Source organism: Furipterus horrens, unplaced genomic scaffold, assembly GCF_987537825.1.
Source record: "Furipterus horrens unplaced genomic scaffold, mFurHor1.1.pri manual_scaffold_17, whole genome shotgun sequence".
Taxonomy (NCBI): Eukaryota; Metazoa; Chordata; class Mammalia; order Chiroptera; family Furipteridae; genus Furipterus; species Furipterus horrens.
Window position 1 is genome coordinate 104,878,691 of NW_028327187.1, and position 23,544 is coordinate 104,902,234.

Genomic DNA, 23,544 nt, shown 5'->3' on the forward strand with positions numbered 1-23,544 from the left:
TTGCCATATTTTCACTTCGTTGTTCCTTCGGCGAGAGTCCAGAATGCTGTAAAACTTGCCACCCAACCCCTGTGTCCCTCAATGTCTCCCTCTGATTTGAGGGGGGATAGGTCTTTGGGCTGGCTCAGCAAAAGTGTTATCCTGTATTTTCTAGCACAGTCTCTCCTAGCTTCCGGAGGGCTGTGGTGAAGTGTGTCCCTCTTCCTCATCGAAAGGCACTTCCCAGAGCTCCATGTGCCATTGTGAGAGTGTCTGCCCTGGCCTCTTCACTCTTGAACTTTTTCCTTAGGAAGAACTGTAGTATTGGTTGCTTGCCTCCAACCCTGAGCTCCATCCACCTCACCATATGTGACTTTTGTACTCTGATTTTCCTCTCTTTGGGGACATGTGTTTCCCCTCCCCCATCTCTCATGATACCAAAAAGGTTAGGGAATGATCCTTGTGCAGTAGTATGCTGGGTAAATATTTAATAATTGGCTCTCTGGGAGGACATAAGCCCTGATTTGTAGCATTCACCAATTTTTGTGGTGTAAATATTCCTACCAAGACTGATTTCAGGCTACCAGTGTGACTTAAGAGTTGGGAATAAAGGCGTATATAACTGTCTCTTTGAGCGGTATGAGCATCTCCTGCACAACACTGCCTTTGGGAACAGGACTCGGGGTCTTCATTCAGGACTTCCAGACTCCAGGATAGTCATTTTTCCTTTTCATTGAGCTCCTCAGTTACTCCTGCCTTGATATTCCCTGGCTGACTCTGCCAACCCTTTGGTTATGCCTACTCTGACATGTAAGACTCCACTCTGAGTCAAGAGAACTCCCCAGTGCTCTGTATTTCTCTTTCCTATAAGCTAAAAACATGTGTTCTTAATGTGGGTGAGTCTAATTTTGTCACGTTTTTACTCTGTTTTGATGTCCTCAGAAGAACCTCTTTGTAAAATTAATTTCCTGCACTAATATGAAATTGATGGTCCATAGACCTTGTGTTTTATCCAGGTAAGCTTTCCTATGATGCTATACTGATGGAAGAATCAGGTAACTGGGATTTCTTATTCTGCAGTTCTGTTGACGATGTTTTCTTTCTCCTACAGTTGACAGGCCCGTCAGAGTGTATGCAGATGGAATATTCGACCTCTTCCACTCAGGCCATGCAAGGGCCCTTATGCAAGCAAAAACACTGTTCCCCAACACCTACTTGTTGGTAGGAGGTAAGAAGTACATTTCCTCTTTGTCTAGAAAACTCCTTTATGATCTGCTTCCTAAAAAGAATCCTTTACAGAATCTCATCATTAAAATCTTACATGGTTAACACTCCCAATTTATCCCATATCGACTCACATGTATTCTGCTTGAAATTTAAAACGGTAAAAAAAAAAAAACGTAGGGGAAATTACGTCATGTGGTTTATACATCACTGACCTCCAGAGACAGATAGGGTAACTGCTTCATGATTTCCATTAATGCCTTTCTTTTTGTGTTTGAGGCATGATCCAATTTATGTTTTTAACGTTTTCTAGAGGGTTAGGAGAAAAGCAATATTATTTGGATGTCAAATCTTGGAGAGTTGAAAGGGGTTCAGAATGATTAAGGGTAAACAAGGTCATTGTTTATTTCCTTGGTGTGACCCACAGCACTTAGGATGATGTTGTGCTAACATTAGTGGCTTACAACAGCCCTAATTAGTTGAATTTATGCACAGTGTGTCAAAGAAATGTAGATTTATATACCCAAGTAATCTTAGTTCACAGTGAAGAGACTGACTGACTTCATAAACATGTGAAGAGAGAAGGGAAATTATATGTGGAATGAGATGTTGCCTCCCCAGCAGGCCTACATATTTCAACTTGGGTAAAAGGGATAGTACCTGACTAGGGAGACCTGTATCTCACCTCTGTCACTTCTGAAAGCAGTATATCCTTTCACTGTGACCAGTTTTTGTGGCATTACATGAACCAGATACCATCAACTCTTAGGTTCACTACTGTGCAAATAAAGATGCTGATATGAGACGGTGTATCTGGGTTTCTTTTTGAGCATTTCATTATCTCCTGAAAGTTATAGCTACTTTTTGAATGTTTAAGAGGAACCCATCTGCAGATTTTGCTGAAAATGGTGACCATGTGCTTATTGAATGGAATTCTTTCCTGCAGGAAGAGATGGTAAAAGGAAATGGTTACTGGACAAGTCATGCAGAGAGAACCTAGGGCAGGCAGAGAACCCATCCCTAGTTCATTTCCCTTTATCTTGAACGCAAGACCATTTCTTGAGTGAGCACTGCCACCTGGAGTCTGGTCCTAAGCTGCTGGGACTCTAGGGAGACCCTTGCAGTATTTGTGCTTTGGTCATTTTGGTGACTCAGATTTGGAGGTGGTTAGGTGTTGGTCACACTTAACAGGAACACTAGCCATTGGGCCCTGAGTTATCACACCAAAGGTAAGGGCAAAGGAAACATGCAGCTTCTAGTACACTCTTGTAAGCTGGAGAAAGCAGTGAATTATTAGCAGTTTGCTAGGTCATTAGGCAACAGTGATTTCACTGATTCATTGATCCCTTCATTTAACAACTATTTACTGAGATCCTATTATGTGCCAAGCATCTTCTGTACACTGAGGATGGAGCCATGAACAACAACACAGACTGTGTCCTCAGAGAACTCAGAGTTTGAGGACATATTATAGAATTGTACACCTGAAACCTATATAATTTTATTAACCAATGTTACCCCAATAAATTCAACTTTAAAAAAGATTCATTATGAGTATTGAGATGAGCTGGAAAAATGCTTACCCTTAACTACATTAAGAAGTAATTTTTAGTATTCATTATTTCTTTCCAAGCTCCTTTTGCTTTGAATTCCTGAGTTGTATCCCTCGAGATCCTTTGACAGTAGTTAGGAGAAGGAAGAGGCAAAGTTGTTAGGCAAAAATTTGCCTATTCTGCATGCTACCATATTCAGTTTCTAAGACCCAGCTTCACCTGTTTCAGAAATGTGTTCAAGACAGGAAGCTTTTATAGGTTCAAGGTTTCCATTTGGTTTGGACTGAAGTCTTAACTCCCCTCCCCTTGTAATGCAACACAGTAAGGTTTGCATGATGCCTTTCTTTTGTAAAGTGAATAAATGTGATTTTGGACATAGAGGCTTTTTTGGGGCCCATTAACTTTAGGAAAGCGTACCCTTGGAAGTTCATCTGGAAATTAATTCCTTTAAAGCTACCTATGCTTTAAAAGTCTTTGTGTATCCTCGGGGCGGGGGGGGGGGTCGTGCCCTAGTTTGAAGACCATTCATTGCCTTAGGCTGTGTTTCTTGATTATCACAAACTAACTTAATGGCAGACAATTCTATATCGAGTAAAGTTAGGGAGCCCTTTACGAATAGCTATTCTGTGTTGTTGGTTGAAAGGCTGGCTATTGATCATATGTGTGTAGTTAGCAAATAAAACACTATGGTGAGTTGAAAGAACCTGCTGTATTAATTGTGGACCCCCTTACACCTGCAGGTAGGTTTGTTGTAGGAATTCCCCTGAGTGGAGCAAGGACTTAGCCAATGAAACCACTTGGGTCTGAGCAAGGGCATGGACAAACACTTACTTGAAATACTTGGTATTTGGCAGAAATAATTGATTCAGTGACCAGAAAGTGTGATCACTGGAAGTACTACAACCTACTTCTCAACCTTAGGCAGTAACATACACCACAAGCTGCTATGATTTTGCACTGATTATAATACCTGCCTTTCTAATTTCAAAATTTTTAATTGATTTCAGAGAGAGAGGAAGGGAGAGAGAAATATCAGTTTGTTGTTCTACTTATTTATGCATTCATTGGTTATTAACTTATATGTGCCCTGAGTGGGGATTGAACCCACAACCTTGATGTATCAGGATGATGGTCTAAAAACTGAGCTACCCTACCAGGGTGCATTTCTAATTTTTAAGCATGTAACCAGTAATAATTTGAAAATGCTTTTATGCAAGCTTACCTTGTTGGTATTATTTTAGTGAATTAAAACTATCCAGTTGTAAAGCTTTTTTTCTCCATTTTAATTTAAAAGTTCAGTCATTTAAAAACAAGTTAAGAAATTAAAATTAATATTAGAGGGTTTTTTTCCTTTAAAAAATTGTTTAAGTACTTAAGTCACCTAATACCCATTTCTGCCTCACAGGGGAAATAAAAAAATTAATAATAAACCTAATACTACTCTTACTAAAGTAGACATAAATATTACTCCATAAATGAGGGTTTATGCTCTACTGTATTTTAATTGAAATTGTCTTCCTCTAAGACTCCATTTTGCCTGACTAGTAGGAAATCCAGTTTCAGTCCTTGTTTGACTTCAGCTCCTCAGAGTTGAACAAAATGTCAACATATTTACTGAAACAGGAGAGGGCCCTCCAGTCTTTAGCTCAGCACTATTTTTGCACTGCCCTCATCATCTGAGCCCACAAAATTACTAGAAGGGAGCAGGCCCACTGTGCAAGGTGAGGTACCTGTGGTCTGTGCCCCAGTGCTCAGGGTAGCATGTCTCTTATCCCCAGAGGCTCTGCTGCTGGCACCTGCTACTTGTGGGCTCCTCAGACCTTTGGTCTCTTCCTCATTTGGAGGAGTCTTTTCTCTGTGTCTTCCTCCTACAGAATTTCCCCAAGGATCTCTGGCTTAGGGGAAACAGTAGCCAGAACCGCAGGCTGTCTGCCAGCAACTTGAACTTCACAGCTTCTGTGGGGGAGTTTGTAGTAAGAGGCTGGGCACCTGCTTGGAGTGGGGGCAGGGAAAAGACATAGCCGCAAACACAAATGAGTATTGCCATCAATGGGCCTATATTTCTACTACTATTAATAAATGATAAACATTACTGAGCATTGCTCTCTGCTTGAACTGATGATCAGATTTAATTCTGAAAACTTTGCCATGTTTTAAAGACCGACAACTGAGGCTTAGAGCGTTTGAGTGCTTTTCCAGTAATAAATAGCAGAACTGGGATTAGAACCCAAACCAAATCCAAGTACCCCAGATAAGTCTAGGGGTACTGATAACATTTTATTTTGAATGCAGTGAGCTGCCAGGATAGGTTAGCTGCAGCATGAGCTCCCAGATAGCTCAGTGAATTCATCCATGGAACACCATTGCTTAGAGTTCTCCATCTGGTTGTCAGAGTGCATTTGCCAAGACTCAAGAACAACAGTGCTGCTCTGGGTGTAATTAATGTTTAGACAATACCCTGTCAGCATGTTCAGCTGCTTTTTGAGGTCACTCCTGGGATATGAAAATAGGACCCTGTATTGACATAAACAGGATGTTTGTTTTCTCTGTGCTGTGAAGAGGCCATTATCTTGGTCATCAAGAAGTTAAACCAAATTGCTAAGGTGCAGGTTCCAAATTGGGGGGGACACAAATATAATCTGGCCTAGTTCTGTGTTGTTTAAAATAGAAAATTGATGGATCTGAAATTCATTTGTGCTCAGTATGATTCTTGAGGTGGTATTTTAGTAAAGTCCTAAAAGAACATTTAAAGTCTTAGATCAATTTTTAAATTGTATAGCTTAGCCCATAAATGATTCCTGTTTATGGAGTCAAAAGCTGACACAGCCAGTAAATCAATACATAACATAGTCATTATGGCCTTACTCCCTGCCTCCTGCCACCTCCTGACAGCTGGCATGGTGGCTGATTCAACACAGGCTGGGCTCTTTACTCAAGATATTCATAATATGCTTCGGGGCTTTCAAATGCTGCATGCATCAGAATCTTCCCTGAAGCCTGTCAAAAACAGAGCTGCCTGGGTCCCACTCCAGACCCACTCTCTTAGTCCACTGGGGCTGCTATAACAACACACCATAGACTGGGTAGCTTAAAAACAACAGTTTATTTCTCACACTTCTGCTGAGGGCCCTCTTCCCGATTCATAGCTGGTGCCTTCTTGCTGTTTTCTTCTATGGTGGAAGGTTCTAGGGAGCCCTCTGGAGCCTCTTTTATAAGCTTCTAATCCACCCTCATGAACTATGTACCTTTGAAGGATCCATCTCCAATCTCACTACCTTTGGAAGTTAACATTTCAACATATGAATTTGGAGGGGACACGTTCAGACCATAGCACTCACTGAGTCAAAATCTTGGGGGGCGGGGTGGATCCCAGTCATCTTTATATTTAACAACACCATAGGTGGCTCTGATACTCATCATGGTTTTCAAGCTAGCCATGTGGCTGATGGTATTTCAGTAATGTACACCACCACTATACTATTTTCTCTATTGTACTGTATTCTATATATGACTATATAGCATCTCAGGAAGTATTTATAGGAGATATACAGGCATACATATGTGTATCTAGAGACATAGTAGCCTCTTATTTACATTTATGGTATTGAAATGTGCCGGATGATAAATGCATATCTATTATTATAAATCATACTAAACATTTACTGAGCATCTATATGTATCAGGCAGTGTTAATTCATTTAACAAATATTTGTTAAGAGCCTACTATGGGCCATCAGAATGGGAAGCAGACAAAAGCCCCTGTCCTCAGAGACCTTATAAAATTTCAGTAGAGGAACACCAATCATAAAATTAAGTAAGGCAATTATATGATGGCAAGAGCCATGGCATGGAGTCCAGTGCCAGGGGATGGGGACTGCCAGTAGTGGTGGCAGGATTACAATTTAGAATAGGGTGGTCAGGGAAGACTTGAGGGAGGACAGGGCATGAACCCTGTGGGTATTTGGAACACAACTGTTCCAGGTTTGGGGAACAGAAAATGCGAAGCTCTGACCTATGGAAGAGTATTTCTGGTGGCTTCAGGAAACAAGAAGGAAGTCGGGCTGGGACAAAATAAAACATGCAGTCAAGGAGGCAAGGAGTTGGTGGAGGCGTGGATTTTGTAGGAGGAGCCAGGAGGCATCTGGAGGAGTTCAGCTTTTACTCTGGGGTAGATGGGAATAGCACAGCCTGGGGATGACATAGTCTGACAGGTCTGAAGGGGGGTCATTCTGGCTGATGAGAACAGGAGGTACGTTAAGGCCAGAATCAGGAGACCGGTTAGGAGGCCACTGCGGTAATCCATGGGAGAGACAATGGATGGACCTGGAAGGGAGCAGTGAGTGTGGCAAGAAGAACATGGCTTCTAGCTGCACTGTGAAGGCACAGCCAGCAGTTTTGCTGATGGTTTGGTTGTGGAGTGTGTGAGGGCTGCAACAGGAGCTTTTCCAAGGATCCTGGGCATGAACATGGGCTGCACTAGCTCTGAGGTCAGATTTGGTACCGGATGTGGGTCATGATTTGATTCTAAGAAAATGATCACATTTTTGTTTTAAAATCCTATCTTATACACTTAAAAATTTGTAAATGTATTGTCTGGACATAATACCTTAAAGAAAGCAACTCATCTGAAGAAGCAGTCAGGGTAGTCTGACCCTTCCTGGGATACTGGTAAATAGGGACTGCACCCACACTGACATGTTTTCCTGACGTAGTAAAACTCCGAAAAGCTGCCTTTGCCAACAAAAAATATATATTCTGGATAGGGTAATAAATAGCATTTATTGTTGCATTTGCTTCAAAGCACTTTTATGTAAATCCTCAAAAACTCTGTTCTAAGGCTGACAGTGGACATTATTACTGTCCCCATTTGAGGGTTCAGAATCAACCAGAGATCTAGAGAGGATAAAAGATGTGGGAAGGATGAATTCTGCTGAGCAGACTTTGTATTTCATGGCCTTCTTCTCTTGATTCTGTGCCTGGATGCATAGTGACTGGTCCTTGGTCCAGGGAACAGAAGTATGCTTGTGCACATGCGCACGTGTATGTGCACATGAGTCACACTTGGGTTACTAAGTACAATGATCTAGTAAAGAAATTGGAACTGATTGTTCAAACCTTCTGTTATTCAAGCCTCTTGGCTCCTCTCCTTCTCTTTCTCCCTTCTCTATCTCTTTGATCATTTTATTTCTACATAGTCACTTTCACTGAAAGGTGGGACAGGGAAATAAAAAGATAATGAAAGTCGTATTAGTACTGTGGAGAATAATTTTAATAAAAGCCACATTGGAGAATGCAATTGTAATTAGCACTAAAATGAAATTCTGATTGCTAGTGGATTTCAGCTTGCTTCACTTTTCCTGATCCTTTGTTCCTGTTAAAAACTGAGTTTGATTATGCAAAGCACCTAGTGAGAATGAACTCCTTTTGTCTTGCTAAAGAAGCCATGTCTGTACGGGATGGCTGGGAGCAGGGCCTGGGTTAGCTAACAGCATTTAATGTGCTTGCTTGTTTCAGTTTGCAGCGACGACCTTACTCACAAATACAAAGGTTTCACCGTGATGAACGAAGCAGAGCGCTATGAAGCTCTAAGACACTGCCGCTATGTAGATGAGGTTATTAAAGATGCTCCGTGGACACTCACACCTGAGTTTTTGAAAAAACACAAGGTACTTATTCTTTCTTGCTAAGTAACAGAATTGGGAGTCTGGCTCTGCAGCCAATATCCTGAAAGCCCAAAGACACTTCCAATTTCTAAAAAAGGAACTGTCATTTGGTGTCACTTGATGTAGCACCTCTCTCCTGCCCAATACTGGGAACTGACATCCTCTCACTTCTTCAGTGTGGTCTCTGAAGGTAGACCCCACCACCACCACCAGGTCCAACTGCGGCCTCTATTTATCTCTAACCTTGAGCAAAATATTGAACTCACTTACCTAAACTGTAAAATGGGGCAATACTGATGCTTTACTCATGTGCTGTTTTGAGGATCTAATGAGTTCATAAGTGAAACCCTTGGAACACTGGCTGGCTCATAGCAAGAGCTCCAAAAACATCATCATCATCACCACCACCATCACCACTGTCATTATTCGTGCTTATAGATTCATAGGCATCATTTTTCATGGAATAAATGAACACATGTCTTATCCACAAGGGCAGGGGTCAGCCTTTAAGGAAAGAACTTTATATCTATGATTTTGTGACCCTGAGGCTCCTACTTATATAAGATTTATATTAGCTGAAAACACGAGAAATTCTTTTGATTTGCATCAAATTATGTGCTTTGTATCTCCCTACCAGCCCCACATTAGGAGCTATTCTTTCCTTTTATAAGCAGCACAAAAAAATAAGATTAAGCTGTTCTAAGAGTTTTCTTGTCTATTTTTAAATTCACGATGCAGAAGAGAATAGAGAACACTGATAAATGTGCATCGGTAATAGCAGAGGAGACAATTTCCCAGCGAGAATAAAAAGAAAAAGGAAGAACTACAATATGATTTACTTCCAGCAATCACTAACACATTTTTACTAAGCATCTATTGTATATTCAACTTGTGCTAGGCATTCTGGGGAGACTCATGATGGTGATGATGGCTGCCACTTACTGAGTATTCACCATGGGCCCAGCTCTGTGCTAAGTACTTTGCTCTTGCACAAATCATATTCAATTTCACAGCTACCCTGAAAAGTTGTTGTTATTGTTATTATTATAGATTGAACAGGAGGAGGAACTAAGTTTGAGTATTAAAAATAGAATAACAACAACATTTATTGAGTACTTACTGTCTACCAGTTATTATTTTTAAATACTTTTACATAATTACTGGTATATCGTTTAATCCAGTGATTCTCAAGTTGGGGCAAGTTTTCCCCTAAGGGACATTGGGCAATGTATAGAAACATTTTTGGCTGTCAGAACTAGAGGGGTGATACTGGCATCTAGTGGGTAAATGCCAGGGGTGCTACTAAGCATCCTGTAGTGCTCAGGACAGAACGCCTCAATGAATTATCAGCTCAACATGTCACTAGTGCTGAGGTTGGGAAATCCTGATTTAATCGTTACCACCAATTTATAAGCTATATAGCTAGTAGGTGGTAGGGCAGGAATCCTATCCAGGCAAATTAAACTGCTACTCCAAACCACCTCTCAAGGTGGAGTGTAGCTGTGTTATAAAGAGCTTTGAAAGCTAGGCAGGGATGTTTTCACTTGATGTAGTAGGAAGCAGGGAACTAGTGGAGATCAGCAGGCATAAGGATGACAAAGAAAATTCTGTTTAAGGATGATCCTGCATGTGACAGAGGAATGGCTTGGAGAGGAGCCTGCAGTGAGGAAGCTCAGCTACAAGTAGGTATCAATAATCTTGGATTAGTGTAGTAGCAATAAATGGGAAATGAGGCCAGTTCCGAGGTGTTTGGGGCATAGGTGAACTGGGAAAATGGAGGTGTCACTGGAAGGGGACACCAGCTTTTAGGATGAATTAAATTCCAGACAGGTGGATTTTAAAGTGACAGTGAGGGGTAGCAAAGAAGAAAAGGGTGACTTGGGGCAAAGCCGACAAGTTTTCCAGATTCAGCAGCCTTATGTCCCAGCTGAAATAATAATATGCACCCTGCCTACATCACAAAGTGGTTATGAAAATCAAATGAGAAGAGAGACTTCATTCATCAGATTAAGCTCATTTCCATAAGATATGACTTAAGTGTGAGGGCCTGTTGTCATCAGTGGGACAGGAAATGGAGACTTGGGTTCCTCATCATAGCAGGGGTGACTAAAATCTGAAGAATGAGTGAATTCTCTTAAAGATAAAGTTTACAGGCGGAAAAATGGAAGGCCAAGAAAACCTGTCAGGGGTAGGAGAACGAGGGACCAGCAAAGGAGAGAAACCAGTCTAGTTCCCATTATCTCACGGAAATGGCAATAGTTGGAAATACCCTTTAGTCAAGGATTCAAATCTCCATTATAAACTGGTTATTTCAACTGCTTTATCACAAAAAGGCATTTTTCAAATTGCAGACATGTACATCCCTCCCCAGTGGTGATATCACTCTTCTGTCTTCCCAACAGATTGACTTTGTGGCCCATGATGACATTCCGTACTCTTCTGCTGGTTCTGATGATATTTACAAGCACATAAAGGAAGCAGGTGAGGAGTTCTGGGCTCCCCTGTCCACTGCGGCACAATAAGCAGGTTTAATGAGACATCTGCCCTAGGCCTGCAGTCTAGACATATAAGGTATTGGAATTTCAGAGGTCTCCCTAGTAGCCTTTACAAGACTCTGTTCAGGTGGGCTAAATGGTGCAGATACATACCAGTTCATTTATACAGGAATTAACCTGAGCCCCAGAGTACTCAAGTTCTGGTTTGAGGCTCGACTTTAGAGTTCATCAGACTAAAATCACAGGACCCTATGGAAGGGCAGTCATTTCCCTTATTCACAATGAAGTACTCACAATGAAATTATTTTATACTCCCAAGAAAGTTCCTTCTAGATGAAGACAGATAACTGGCTAATCAATGACCTGGACTCGTTATCTGCAAAGTAGTCCTGCCATATGCCATCTTGCCACTTGATAATAATAACCTCAGGTACCACGTGCAGAGGCCAAAAACAAAGGAATAAGTATTTGTAGGTTTAGGTAATGTATTTTCTTCCTGTAACTGTTAAGTGTTTCATGGAGGGCAGATATGGTGCCTGAGCTTTGGAAGTTGTCCCATTTGTCACTAAGCATTTCTGTTAAGGTCTGAGGCTGGTCAATTCGAGGGAGTTATTTGGGCAGGGGGCGGGGGCGTGGGGACAGAGAGGTGTGCTTCCTCCTGTTGCAGACTCCCTGGAGTTAATTTCTTCATCAAGTTCTCTGTTCCTGTTCCTGTGCTGCTGGGTCACTGCTGGAGCTTTGTAACAGCTCTGTGCTTTCTAGTGTCAGTGGGATCCTTGGGGCTCTTTGGTGCCATTTACCCCTTCCGCTCCCCCACCCCTCTCACCAGTTTATTTGTAACTCACGCATTCTTGCTTCCTCTCCTGCATCCCAAGGAAGAGGGGTATGCTTTCTGTTCCAGGCTGACCCTTCTCCCTTCCCTAGAGCCTGTTTTCTCTCATTCTTCTTCCTCTCTTTGCTACCCAAGATTCTCACGTTCTAGTAGTGTATTCTCAGCTTGCAATCATGTGGAGGTCTACAAAACAAATGAACAAACCCAAGTCCTTCCTCTACTCTCCCTCTTCCCTCCTTCTCCAGCCACATCCTTGCTCAGGGCTCCTCTTCTAGGCAAGTTGCGGGTACACGTCCCTGTCATTCCTCGGCCACCTGCACTCTGACTTCTGTCCATCTTTCCGCAGTGACCATCAAACCACCAAATCCAGCGGCTTCATTTCAGTCCCCCTCCAGGCATAATGACCATGCTAGCCGTTCTCCTTTCTTAGATGCTCTTGTCCACCACTTCTGGGACCTTCTAATCTCCCTTTGGCCTTTGACTGCTCCTGAGTTTTGTTACCAGTTTCTCTCCCTCAGCCCAGTGCAGCCTCTCCATCTCACCAGTCTGGGCTCTGTGCACCGCCTTCCACAGGCGCTGTGGTCCAGGCACACCCTATTGAGCTGCTTTGCTCTGCTGTTCTCTGGGCTAGGAACACCCTTCCTCTGAGCGTCTATGCCTGTTCCAGGCCCAACTGAGGAGCCAGCGTAGGCATACCTGCGCCCCCCCATCTTCCTTAGACACTCATTGCACTTGGACCTCCCTTTCAGCTCCCTTGTCATGTCATCGTCATGGTTTCTTGGTATGTGCCCCTAGCTGGACTGAAGTACTACAGGCCATGGCCATATCTCCTCCATTTTTGTATGCCCAGCACAGTGCCTACTACATGTGTAGGGTGCATTAATGCTGGTGGGACAAGAGTACTTTTATGGAGTATGATGGGGAGTTAGCTTAAGATGGAAGCCTGCTATCTGCAAGAGCTCTTACCAACACATGGAGAATGGAGCCATTTAGGTAATTTGCCACAGTTCTATTGTGCGGGATTGTTCATATTATTTATATATAAGGGTGATATTTTGACCTGAATTATATAGACCTTTGCATCCAATTTGTTTGCTTCTCTTTGGTGTCTTGGCTCTGAGTCCCTCACACACCCCTTTACGGAAGGAGATGCCGATGACAAAGTTACAGGCATGCCTCGGAGATATTTCAGGTTTGGTCCCAGACCACTGCAGTAGAGCGAGTACAGTACTCCAACCTGCTAGAGCCTCATAGCCCAGCAGAGTCTCAGTGAGGGATGTGAGGGTTTGCCATTTGGTTTGTTTCAAAAGTGACTATGATGTGAATGAAAGATCTTTGAAATCATATCTATAAATTTGAATTTTTCTTGCTCTAATTATAACAGGCAAGAGAATATAAATCACAACTTGTAGGTGCCTTTGGGGGGCAAATGTATAATGGAAAAATAGTCTCCACTGTAACACTAACTATCCAATACTTGTCGTTTTCTGAGCTGAGGTTTTTAGTCAATGTCACAGTTTAAAATAATCACCTAAGAATTAAAATAGTCATGCTGGGATTTTTAAAACATTGTGTCTCCCCAGATCATATCCATTTGGATTACTTAAAAAGACAGATGGGGAAAAGGTAATTACTTTTATCCTCTCCTAGGGTCAGATGGCTTTTCTGACCTTAAAAATGGAGATGTCCGAGATGGAGTTCACAGCATAGTAACCTGAACTACTCAGCTTCCCCATCCCCTTTCCATTATCAGACCGCCTTCCATAAACCTCTCATCAGCCTACTGCTGTATGAGAGTCTTGGAGAAGGGAAGAATAAGGAAGAGGCAGGCTGGAACTAGTATTTTAGCTAGAGGTAGGTGCAGAAGGAGATCTTTAATGCCTTGGTTTATTTTTTGCTATTTTGCTTAATCATACATCTCATCTATAGATAGGCACTGTAGGTGCATCCACGTGTGCCTTCCTACATACATTAAACCACGATCTGGCATGATACAGACACTCTAGTGAATTACCATATGCTTTACTTAGGGATTTCAAGAAGTCTAATACAGCCTACATTATACTTGAATGACCCCCATTGCTCACATTTGCCATCAGAGCCACCTTCCCTGTTAATGGGGACCATTGGAACCCAACCCATGTTGGTCCCCCCACCCCTGCACCCTCAGCTTCCTGTCACTCCTGCCTTTTCCTGGTACTCATAGACCTTCAGATTCTTGAGGTAGGATGGGCTCCTCAGAGTCACTAGTGTAGCCTCCTGTCCCTTCCTTGGCATCACTGTCAGCTCCTGGTAGACCTGCGGCTTGTCCCTCTCCTGTGATGGGGCAGGGAGCTCCCTGCCTCCACAGCCTGTTTCACCTGTGGATGGTTCTGACTCTCACTGGTTAACCCATGAATCCCAAGTGCATCGCTAAGCCAGGAGTTGTTGGAGGGGAAATGGAATGCAAATAGGAGTAAAACATATCCTAACCCTTTAGAGCAGAAACAGATATAAATAATTCATTATACCAAAGTATTATAAGCCTATAATGGCATATAGATAGCAGGCTGGGAAGGCATGCCCAATAGTGGAGGTATATGAAGAAATGCAGCATATTTGGAGAAAATCAACAGTGTTTATGTAGTATAGGGTGTGTTGAGGCAAGAGCAGAGACGGAGACTGGTGGGACAGCTGGTTTAGGCTTAATTCTGTATGTCACATGAAGCTAGCTGCCACTGTGACATGAGGGAGTACCATGAGCAAGTCTCTTGTGAGGAAGTGACCAACCAGCTAAGAAAACAAAAGTAATTTCTGTAACTGAACTTACTTAGAAGCCCCCATTTCCAGGAAAAACAAAACAAAACTGCCTAACATGTGAAGTAACTCAGACTTTTCTAGGTTTCTGCTTACATTGTGTGGAATCAACTTTGAGACTTTTTCTTCTGGTGTGTTTTGGGTCACAGGGTGGGGACCTGGTTCTGGCTGACATTATATTTTGGGGTGTCAAGTCCTGCTCAGCCATCACCTGTGGCTGCCAAAACCCCATTGCAATCCTCTGACACTCAGTCACCCCCATCTGTTCCCCGGCTGCCTTCATTCCCTGTGCTACTAGTGTGCCACCCAGCACTCATGCTGATCTTAAATCTCAGCTACCTTTAGTGTTCCTAGAGCGGGTCACTGGGAACTGGGAAAATATCCTCCATAATCTCCTGGAGGGTAAGGGAAACACAGGTAGTGGGAGGGAGCCATGTCAGGCCCTGTCTGACATGCCCGTCAGGCAGAATGCTCTACTGAGGCCTCACCTCCCCACATTAGTGCAGGGCCTCCCAAAAGTTCCTGGAGGTAAACAGCATGCTAGCTCCTGTGCCCTGGGCTTTCTCAAGGGGTCCCTTCCCTACTCCTGCGATTTAAATCTGAGTGGGCAGGCCCTGCTCACGTTCTCTGGCTTCAATGCTTGTCTCCTGATCCCTCTCTGGCTCTTTCCTACAACCCCAGAAGGGGCTTTTCTTCTTCCTGGAGGCAGGAAACTGCCCCCTTGTCAATTTCATGTCTCCCCAACTCCAGGGCTTATGGTAAAACATTCTGTACCCTGATTCCACTCAGTCTTTGGTTCTTAACAATTAGGGGGACACTTGTGGGGTTTAGAAAATGCTTTTTGTACTCCTCAAAGCCTGGCTCTTTCAGGTAAAGGCCTTACCTTTCATAACTATTCTTTATGAAATGAATCTTCACAAGAGCCTATTTAAGAAGTCAAAAGCTGAACACAATCTCTTGGATTCTTAGTTCCATCTACCTTCCCTTGACATGGGGAAGCTCCATGCAGCCCCCATGTCAGTTCTGTCCCCATGCTCTTAGAAAGGTCTGCCTCAGTGGTCTTGAGCATTGGGTAAGAATGGGAGGCCTGACATTCTCAAACCCCGATCTTGTTTGAAAAGACTTCCAAGAAAGTAACCCCATACAATTCAGACTTGCAAGGTGGCTGAGGAACATGTCCAGAAGGGGGAGGAACTGGCTGATACATCAGTTACATCAGTTTAAGTCTTTGTAAGATCTGAGTTGTGAGCCAGCTGCTGCTTCTCTAAAACTGTCATGGCGACATGGTAGAGACCAGTGCTTGTCAAAGGGAAATGTACCTACAGGTCCCTGCAGGATCTTTTTAAATTGCAGATTTGGATTCAGTGGGCCTGGTGGGACCCAAGATCCCCATTTCTGACGCGTTCCCAGGTTGTTAGAAACTGCGAGTCTATAGATCTCACCTAGAGTAGCGAGAATCTAGACCAGGGATTCTGGTTCACCCAGGGTTACCCCCAGGGTTAACTGAATCAGCATTTCCTGGGGTGACCGTTCCTGCGCTACTATGTAGAATAGGAACAAGCATTTGGTGGTGGTTTTACTTCTGGGTGAACGGTCTCTAGTGAGCTAAGAGAAAGTTACTTTCCTGATTTTGGAGAGTCAGACCTCAAGTCTGGTTGTTCAAATGTAGGAACAGGTCCAACATTTTTCTAACTCTAAGCAATCTAGCACCCTATTTTTGCATAAGAAATTACTGCCACAGCTCGTGACTTAAAAGAGCCACTTTATTTTGCTCATGATTTTGTGGGACTGGGTTTTACCAAGAGTTTGGCTGGGTGGTTCTTGCCTGGTGTGTCTCAAATGGTTGTTGTCAGCTGTTGGCTGGGGCTGCAGTCATCTGAAGGCCCAACTGGACTGGACTGGAGGCCCCAAATGGGGGCACTTAGGTGGTTGGCAACAGATGCTGGCTGCCCACAGGGAGCTCAGTTGGGCTTGACACTGGAGCACCTGCACATGGCTGCTCCGTGTTGTGTGGGCTTCTCACAGCATGGTGGCTGGGTTCCAAGGGTATGCGTCCTAAGAGGAGGCATCTGGAGGGCTGGAAATCTCAAGAGAAGGCACAAACTTCTTCTGACCTAGCCTTGGAAGTCACCCAGTGTCACTTATACCACATTTGATTTGTTGCAAGCAAGTCACTAAGGCCAGCCCAGATTCCAGGGGGTGGGAATTGTGCCCATGTAAATTAACCACAATTCCCATCTCCACATTGAATAGTCAGGTGGTATTTCACTTGCCCTGGGAGCACAGGCATAAGACTATGTGTGACTTTTCATATGCACAGGGACCCTTTCTTGTGGTCCATTGAGCTGCTCTGCTGAGTCCTCACCAAGGGAGAGCCCCAGCAGAGATCTGTTTGGGGTCCAAGTAGAGGAGGCCAAAGTATTATTCATTTTGGGAGAAAGATGCTCAGAAATGGCCTAAGCATCCACATTTGGCTTTTATACTCAAGGTGTGTTTTGAAAGTCAGAAATCACTTTAAATGAAGCCAGAGATATCAAGGACATGAATTAAACTGTATAGCACTCGGCTCTGCTTGTCAGAGCTACATGTCAAAATCCTGCAGCAAATGTGGATGAAAAGATGGAGCTTAAATGAAGTAGACTGTAAGGTCCACATTACTCATCATCATTCTAATATTGCCTACTACTGTTGAAAGTTACCTTCATTAACATGTGCTTTGCTGCTGCTTAAAATAGCTCCATAACCAAATGCTGCAATTCTGAAAAGCACGATAAGAAAGGTTCTCTGATCATGCTCATTACCGAATATTTTTAGCAGAGCAATAATTAGGATGTGGAGGAAGCTGGGTGCCTCATTATATCAGCAGAGGGCTTGGCTTCTTTCAGAGACCCACCTCCCAACCAGCCAAAGCAAATCTCTCCCCAACACCAACTTTCAGTTCCTCAGCTACAGAGACCTCACCGTGGGGTTTCAAAGCAAGGGTGAGCTCACATCACCAGTGTCTAAGTGATTTGCTAAAGTCCATTAACAGCTAGAGAATCTTCTTAACATTTCGGCAGGCAGGGGTGCGGTGAAATATCTGCTAAAAGATGGGACCTACTTTTCACCAGAAAGCTCCCTGCTGCTCCTACCATGGTGAGGCTGTTATCTGACTGTCCGCCCACCCTAGCAGGCTTGGGACCACTCAAGAGTTCCCCACCCACCAAAGCACCCTGTACAGCTGGGTCACTTGGGTGCTATTTATATCCATGCATTTGGACGTTTGCATCCTCTGCCTTCCCTTTGGTTTTCTGGAGTACACCTTTTTAGAAGATGATAAAAGAGGTTTTTGGTCTAGTGGCAACCTCAGCTATGTCCTCTGAGCCACAGAATATTACAAACTGGATGCTTTCTAACATCAGCAGTGCCACCCTGCTGCTGATACTGTGATATCAAAAGAAAGCTCCAAAGAGGCACCCTAGGAGGGTCCAGAAGACTAAAAATGTCACCCATGTTGATAGAATCAGAGAAAACTGGATTTGGAAAGGCACTTAGAGATCAACATTCATCTAGTCATTCATTCAACAGATGTTCCTTTAGTGCCTACTTGTCTGTCACCTGCTGCTGAGAATGAGACATGAGCAGTTCCTTCCCTCGTGTTAAGTGTATAGTCAAATGGGGAAGGCAGTTATTGTACAAGTTGTTTTATAAATACCTTGAAATATTTGAAGGGCAAGGGCAGTTGGACCTTGGTAGGGAAACAGCAACAGGAATACCCAGTCAGAGGTTGAGAGATTTCCTTGAGGAAGTGACACTACAGGTGCAACCCAATGGATGACCAAGAGTTAACCAAGTAGAGTGTGTTTGTGGCAGAGTAACGGATGGGTCTCAGTCTGTTACCCAGTGCCATAGAATACAATGAGAATGGGGCTCCCTGAAGCTGTGTAGCACGGGGACTTGGCTTAGGGAGTGAGGCAGGTGGAGAGGGTTTGAGATGAGACTGGAGAGAAGCATAGGAGAGAGATAATACAAGCTGCTGCAGAGCCAGGTTAAGGATTTGAATATAAATACAGAGGACAGTGGAAAGCCAACGAAGGATGTTAGGCAGATATATGGCTTGCATTTTGAAAGACTGCTCTGTGATCTTGCTATGTGGAGAGAAAACTGAGGAGACAAAAATCGTGGCGTCTCTGGAGACTGGTGTTGAGGCTCTTTGCAAAAGATGATGTTAGATTGGTTTAGATGAGGAATGGAGAAAAGTGGGTCAATGGAGAGACATTTACAAAGTAGATTGCTGATTGGAAGGAAATTGGGTGTAAAGACAGAGAAAGGGAAGTGACATGGATGAGGTCGAGGTCATCTTGTCTATCCATCTCATTTCTGAGCTTTGGAGACTGAGATTAAGTAACTTGTCTTCTGAAGCTTGAGAAACTGCCCAGCTCTACAAACCAAAAACCCAGCGCCCTCGTCTCCAGGCTCCATCTATCATGCCATCCCATGCCTGATGTCTCTCACTGAGTAGCCATAATCAAACTGGGCAGAAATATTTCAGTTGCCAACACATCATTTCAATTCACTGTAAGGAAGTTCTAGTGGAATTTGACATCCTCTGCTTTTTGTTTTTTCACTCAGTCCCATGTATTCCAGATGAAAGGGCCTTTGAGTGGCAAAATCGCTATCCAGAGTAGAACAATCTTAGGGAAATAAAATTGTCTAACACCCCACGAGCATGTCTTTAGATCAAAGACAACAAAACTAGTACACTCTTTCTTTTTCTTCAGTATAATGTGACACAGGCCTCCTTGGGGAAGAAGGGAGGTTGCCGTGATCTAGTCATTGACTCAATTGTTAGTCTCCATTCATTTCCTTAGTTTGCATTTACTGAGCACCTTCCATGTGCTGAGTATAGGGGCACTGAGCCTGGTGCTAGGCAAAGCAAAGACAGTCAAGGCATAATCTGTGCTTTCAGAATATTCTCTTTCTACAAGGAGACAGACATTTAAAATACTTTTGTTAATGGAAGATGTGCTACCTAGCTACATGGGGCATCATTGTCACTGTATGTCCTAAATATTGTGGATTCTGCCTGGTGGTGTCAGGAAAGACTTTCCAGAGGCTTAACCTCAGAGCTGGATGCTGCTGGATGAGGAGACATGATGTGGCTGATGTGAGCAGGGAAGGAGGATTCAAGGCAGAAAGGAAGGGCTGGGTCTGAGCAAATGCCAGGAGCTGGGTGAGTGCGTGGTGCATCCAGGGAACAGGTCCAGAATAATGAACAGTATTTACGACAGAAAAGGAGCACACAGAACTGAGCCTGGAAAGAGTCAGCTGGGGCCACATGTGAAAGCCTTACTGACACTCCCAGCATCTGCAACTTTGCCCTGGAAAGGATTAAAGAAGATGGGTCAACCAAGTCCATCATAATTTTTTCTCTTTATCTCCTCTTTCCTATTTGAGTAGGAATGTTCATTCCAACTCAGAGAACGGAAGGGATCTCCACATCGGACCTCATCACCAGAATTGTCCGGGACTATGATGTTTACGCTCGTCGTAACCTCCAGAGAGGGTACACAGCCAAGGAACTGAATGTCAGCTTTATAAATGTAAGTGTGCCACCTTGTGCCCTCTGAGGACCACATCACACCACTGCTACCATTTATTGAGCACTTACTATATGCCACGCAATGTTCTTGGTGTTTTACATGTATTGTCTCATTCAAGCCATGTAGCAACCCAACAGTTTACTATTATCCCCATTTTATAGATGGAGAAACCACTGTCAAAAGGGGGAACATAAGTCAACCAAGGCACACAGGTAGTGAGTTTCACATTTTACAAAGGAGCTTCCCTCCCCTTACCCCAATGTCCCTCTTTAGAGCTCTCAGGCTTGGATCAAGGGTTTCTGGGAGATCTGCCCTCATGAAAGGCAAGAGTTCTCTTCTGCTCAAAGGGATGGAAGGAGGCTCAGAGAGAAGATGGGAAGCTAAACCCAGAGAAAATGCTTCCTTGTTCTAACACTTTTAAATGTTCATTTTATTAAGGCCTTACAGATGCTCACTAGACACCTTAACAACTATTTTTTATTGTCCAGAGAAATTACAGCTGTTTAAATAAAGCCTAAAGTCTTTGGTTTCCTCGGATATATCTGCCATATTGTTCCCACAGAGCTGCTCTTAGTTTAATAATAGAGCAACTGTTAAAACAACCTTTAAAGCAAGCAAAAGATGCTATTAAAAAGCAAAGAGAGCAGCCCAGTTACTGGAGGTGATGTTAGCGAGTCTGGACAACTGTGTTTGCCTAGACTCTGAGGAGCCCATGTCATTGATTAAAAATGAGAACTCTCCATCCCTATATAAGTTCAACTACCCAAAATAGATACAGTATTTTTTGAACAGGATTTTTCTACAAAACTAGATACTTATAATTATGCACAGCCATAATTATCCAGCAGTTTACACAAATCAATCACTAGTCCCTTCACAAGGAGGAGGGGCTCATTAATTGTAAATCAGGAATTATTAGTTGTCACTCATGAGGTGGGAGGGGTGTTGGAAGTCTAGGCTCTGTGGTTTCATGCAAGTCAGACAACAAAGTGGAAAATGTGGGGTTCAACTGGCACCTGAATAAGTGGCTGAAAAGAATTCAGTCAAAGTGATTATTCAGTATTCTCATAGAGAATAAATCCCTGCTTATTTCAATAAATTAAACTGTTCTTTTAAACTAAATTCTTCAGTCAGCCATTCAAGGATCTCGAGCCATTTCCAAAAGTTCTTGCTCATTCTCTTTAAGAGGCTTTGGACAAGCCACTTAGCTCAGGGAACCGTGTAGACAGCATGGACACTCTCATGGCCTTTCTGTGACAATAAACCTGGCTACAGCCCAGAGATGGGAGTCAAATATGTGTTAGATGGACATGTGGACCAATCACAGAACCTCACAGGTAACAGGAACCTGCCAAGAGTCAGTCACCCAGTCCAAGCCCCTGTATTTAGATATGAGGAAAGCTGAGCTCAGAAGGGCTGTAATCAACTCCCGCAAGCAAAGTAGAGCTGGAGGCTGCAGCAGCCTCCCCGCCTCATGACTCCCAGTACAGTGCTCATTCTACTACTCCGTGCTGCCTCTGAGAGCTGTGTCTAATAACCATATATTAAAAATAGCTGAGTGGCAGCACATACAGCTCATACCCACCCTAAGGCTGCAGTGAAGTTTGGAAAGTCTAATTAAGGGAATCCTGACCCAGTTTTGAAATATTCCAGTTGCCTCGAAAACTTCTGAAATAGGACATGAACTTCAGTCCTATGTAGAGAAGAAAAACTATAAACCTTATTACCTATTTAGGAGAAAATGTATCATGATTTCATGGAGAAGAAGACCTTCTATCTCATGTTATTTTCATGGTTTTGATACCACTCTCATCAGGTAACAGGATTAAATGCATATGCTGCTTACAGTATTCCCTCACTTATCGTGGGGATTACGTTCTAGACCCCTCCGCGATAGGTGAAAATCCGCGAAGTAGGCACCTTACATTTATTTTAGTATTTATATATATATTTAAGGCTTTATAAACCCTTCCCACACACTTATAAACCATTCCTAGTCCCTTAGTAACCTTTCCCACTCCCTTATTAACCTTTTCCACTTTTATAAACACTACTTATGTCCTTAAACATATTCTACACTCTTTTTTTTTTTTTATTTTGGTTTTTCAATTACAGTTGTCCCCTTTTCCCCTAATTTCTCTCCCCCACCCAACCCACCCCCTCTCCCACAATCATATCCCTCCCCGTTGTCCATGTCTATGAGTCCTTCACGCAGGTTCTTTGACTAAACCCTTCCCTTACTTATCCCCCTTCTCTCCCTCTCCCCTCCCCCCTATTGACTGCTATTCTGCTCTTTGTTCTATTTAGTTCCTTTGTTTGTGTTGTTCTTTAGTTTCCTGTATTAGGTGATATCATATGGTATTTTTCTTTCTTTGCCTGGCTTATTTCACTAAGCATAATTCTCTCTAGTTACATCCATGTTGTCGCAAATGGCAGGAGTTCCTTCTTTCTTTCTGCTGCATAGTATTCCATTGTGTAAATGTACCACAGTTTTTTGATCCACTCATCTACAGAGGGGCACTTAGGTTGTTTCCAGCACTTAGCTATTGTAAACAGGGCTGCTATGAACATAGGGGTGCATAAGTTCTTTTGAATTGGTGTTTCAAGATTCTTCGGGTATAATCCTAGTAGTGGAGTCGCTGGTTCAAAAGGCAGTTCCATTTTTAATCTTTTGAGGTAATTCCATACTGTTCTCCATAGTGGCTGCACCAGTCTGCATTCCCACCAACAGTGCAGTAAGGTTCCCGTTTCTCCACATCCTCGCCAGCACTTGTTGCTTGTTGATTTGTTGATGATGGCCATTCTGACTGGTGTAAAGTGGTATCTCATTGTGGTTTTTACTTGCATCTCTCTGATGGCTAATGATGTTGAGCATTTTTTCATATGCCTATGGACCTTCTGTATGTCCTCTTTGGAGAAGTGTTTGTTCAGGTCCTTTGCCCATTTTTTAATTGGGTTGTTTGTTTTCTTGATGTTGAGTCGTATCAGCTCTTTATATATTTTGGAAATCAGTCCCCTGTCTGTGATGTCATTGGCAAATATGTTTTCCCATATGGTTGGTTTCCTTTTCATCTTGCTGATATTTTCTTTTGCTGAGCAGAAACTCTTTAGTTTGATGTAATCCCATTTATTTATTTTTTCCTTTATTTCTCTTGCTTTAGGAGATGTATCCGTGAAGAGATTGTTACGTGAGATATCTGATATTTTCTTGCCTATGTTTTCCTCTAGGACTTTTATGGTGTCACGGCTTACATTTAAGTCGTTGATCCATCTTGAGTTTATTCTTGTGTGTGGTGTAAGTTGGTGGTCTAGTTTCATTTTTTTGCAGGTCCCCATCCAGTTCTTCCAGCACCATTTGTTAAAGAGGCTCTTCTCACTCCATTTTATGTTCCTTCCTCCTTTATCAAAGATTAGTTGACC

The 23,544-nt window shown here is 43.0% G+C and overlaps 1 protein-coding gene across 3 annotated transcripts in view; it reads left to right on the forward strand.

The window, feature by feature from the left end:
- Positions 1 to 23,544, forward strand: part of PCYT1B (phosphate cytidylyltransferase 1B, choline) — a 102,560-nt gene that overhangs the window by 58,671 nt on the left and 20,345 nt on the right. For all 3 annotated transcript variants that reach the window (XM_090264961.1, XM_090264959.1, XM_090264960.1), the window contains exons 3-6: positions 1,091 to 1,207; positions 8,271 to 8,422; positions 10,822 to 10,900; positions 19,982 to 20,124. In XM_090264961.1, the coding sequence (XP_090121087.1) occupies positions 1,091 to 1,207; positions 8,271 to 8,422; positions 10,822 to 10,900; positions 19,982 to 20,124 (491 nt within the window). The remainder of the gene's footprint in view (positions 1 to 1,090; positions 1,208 to 8,270; positions 8,423 to 10,821; positions 10,901 to 19,981; positions 20,125 to 23,544) is intronic.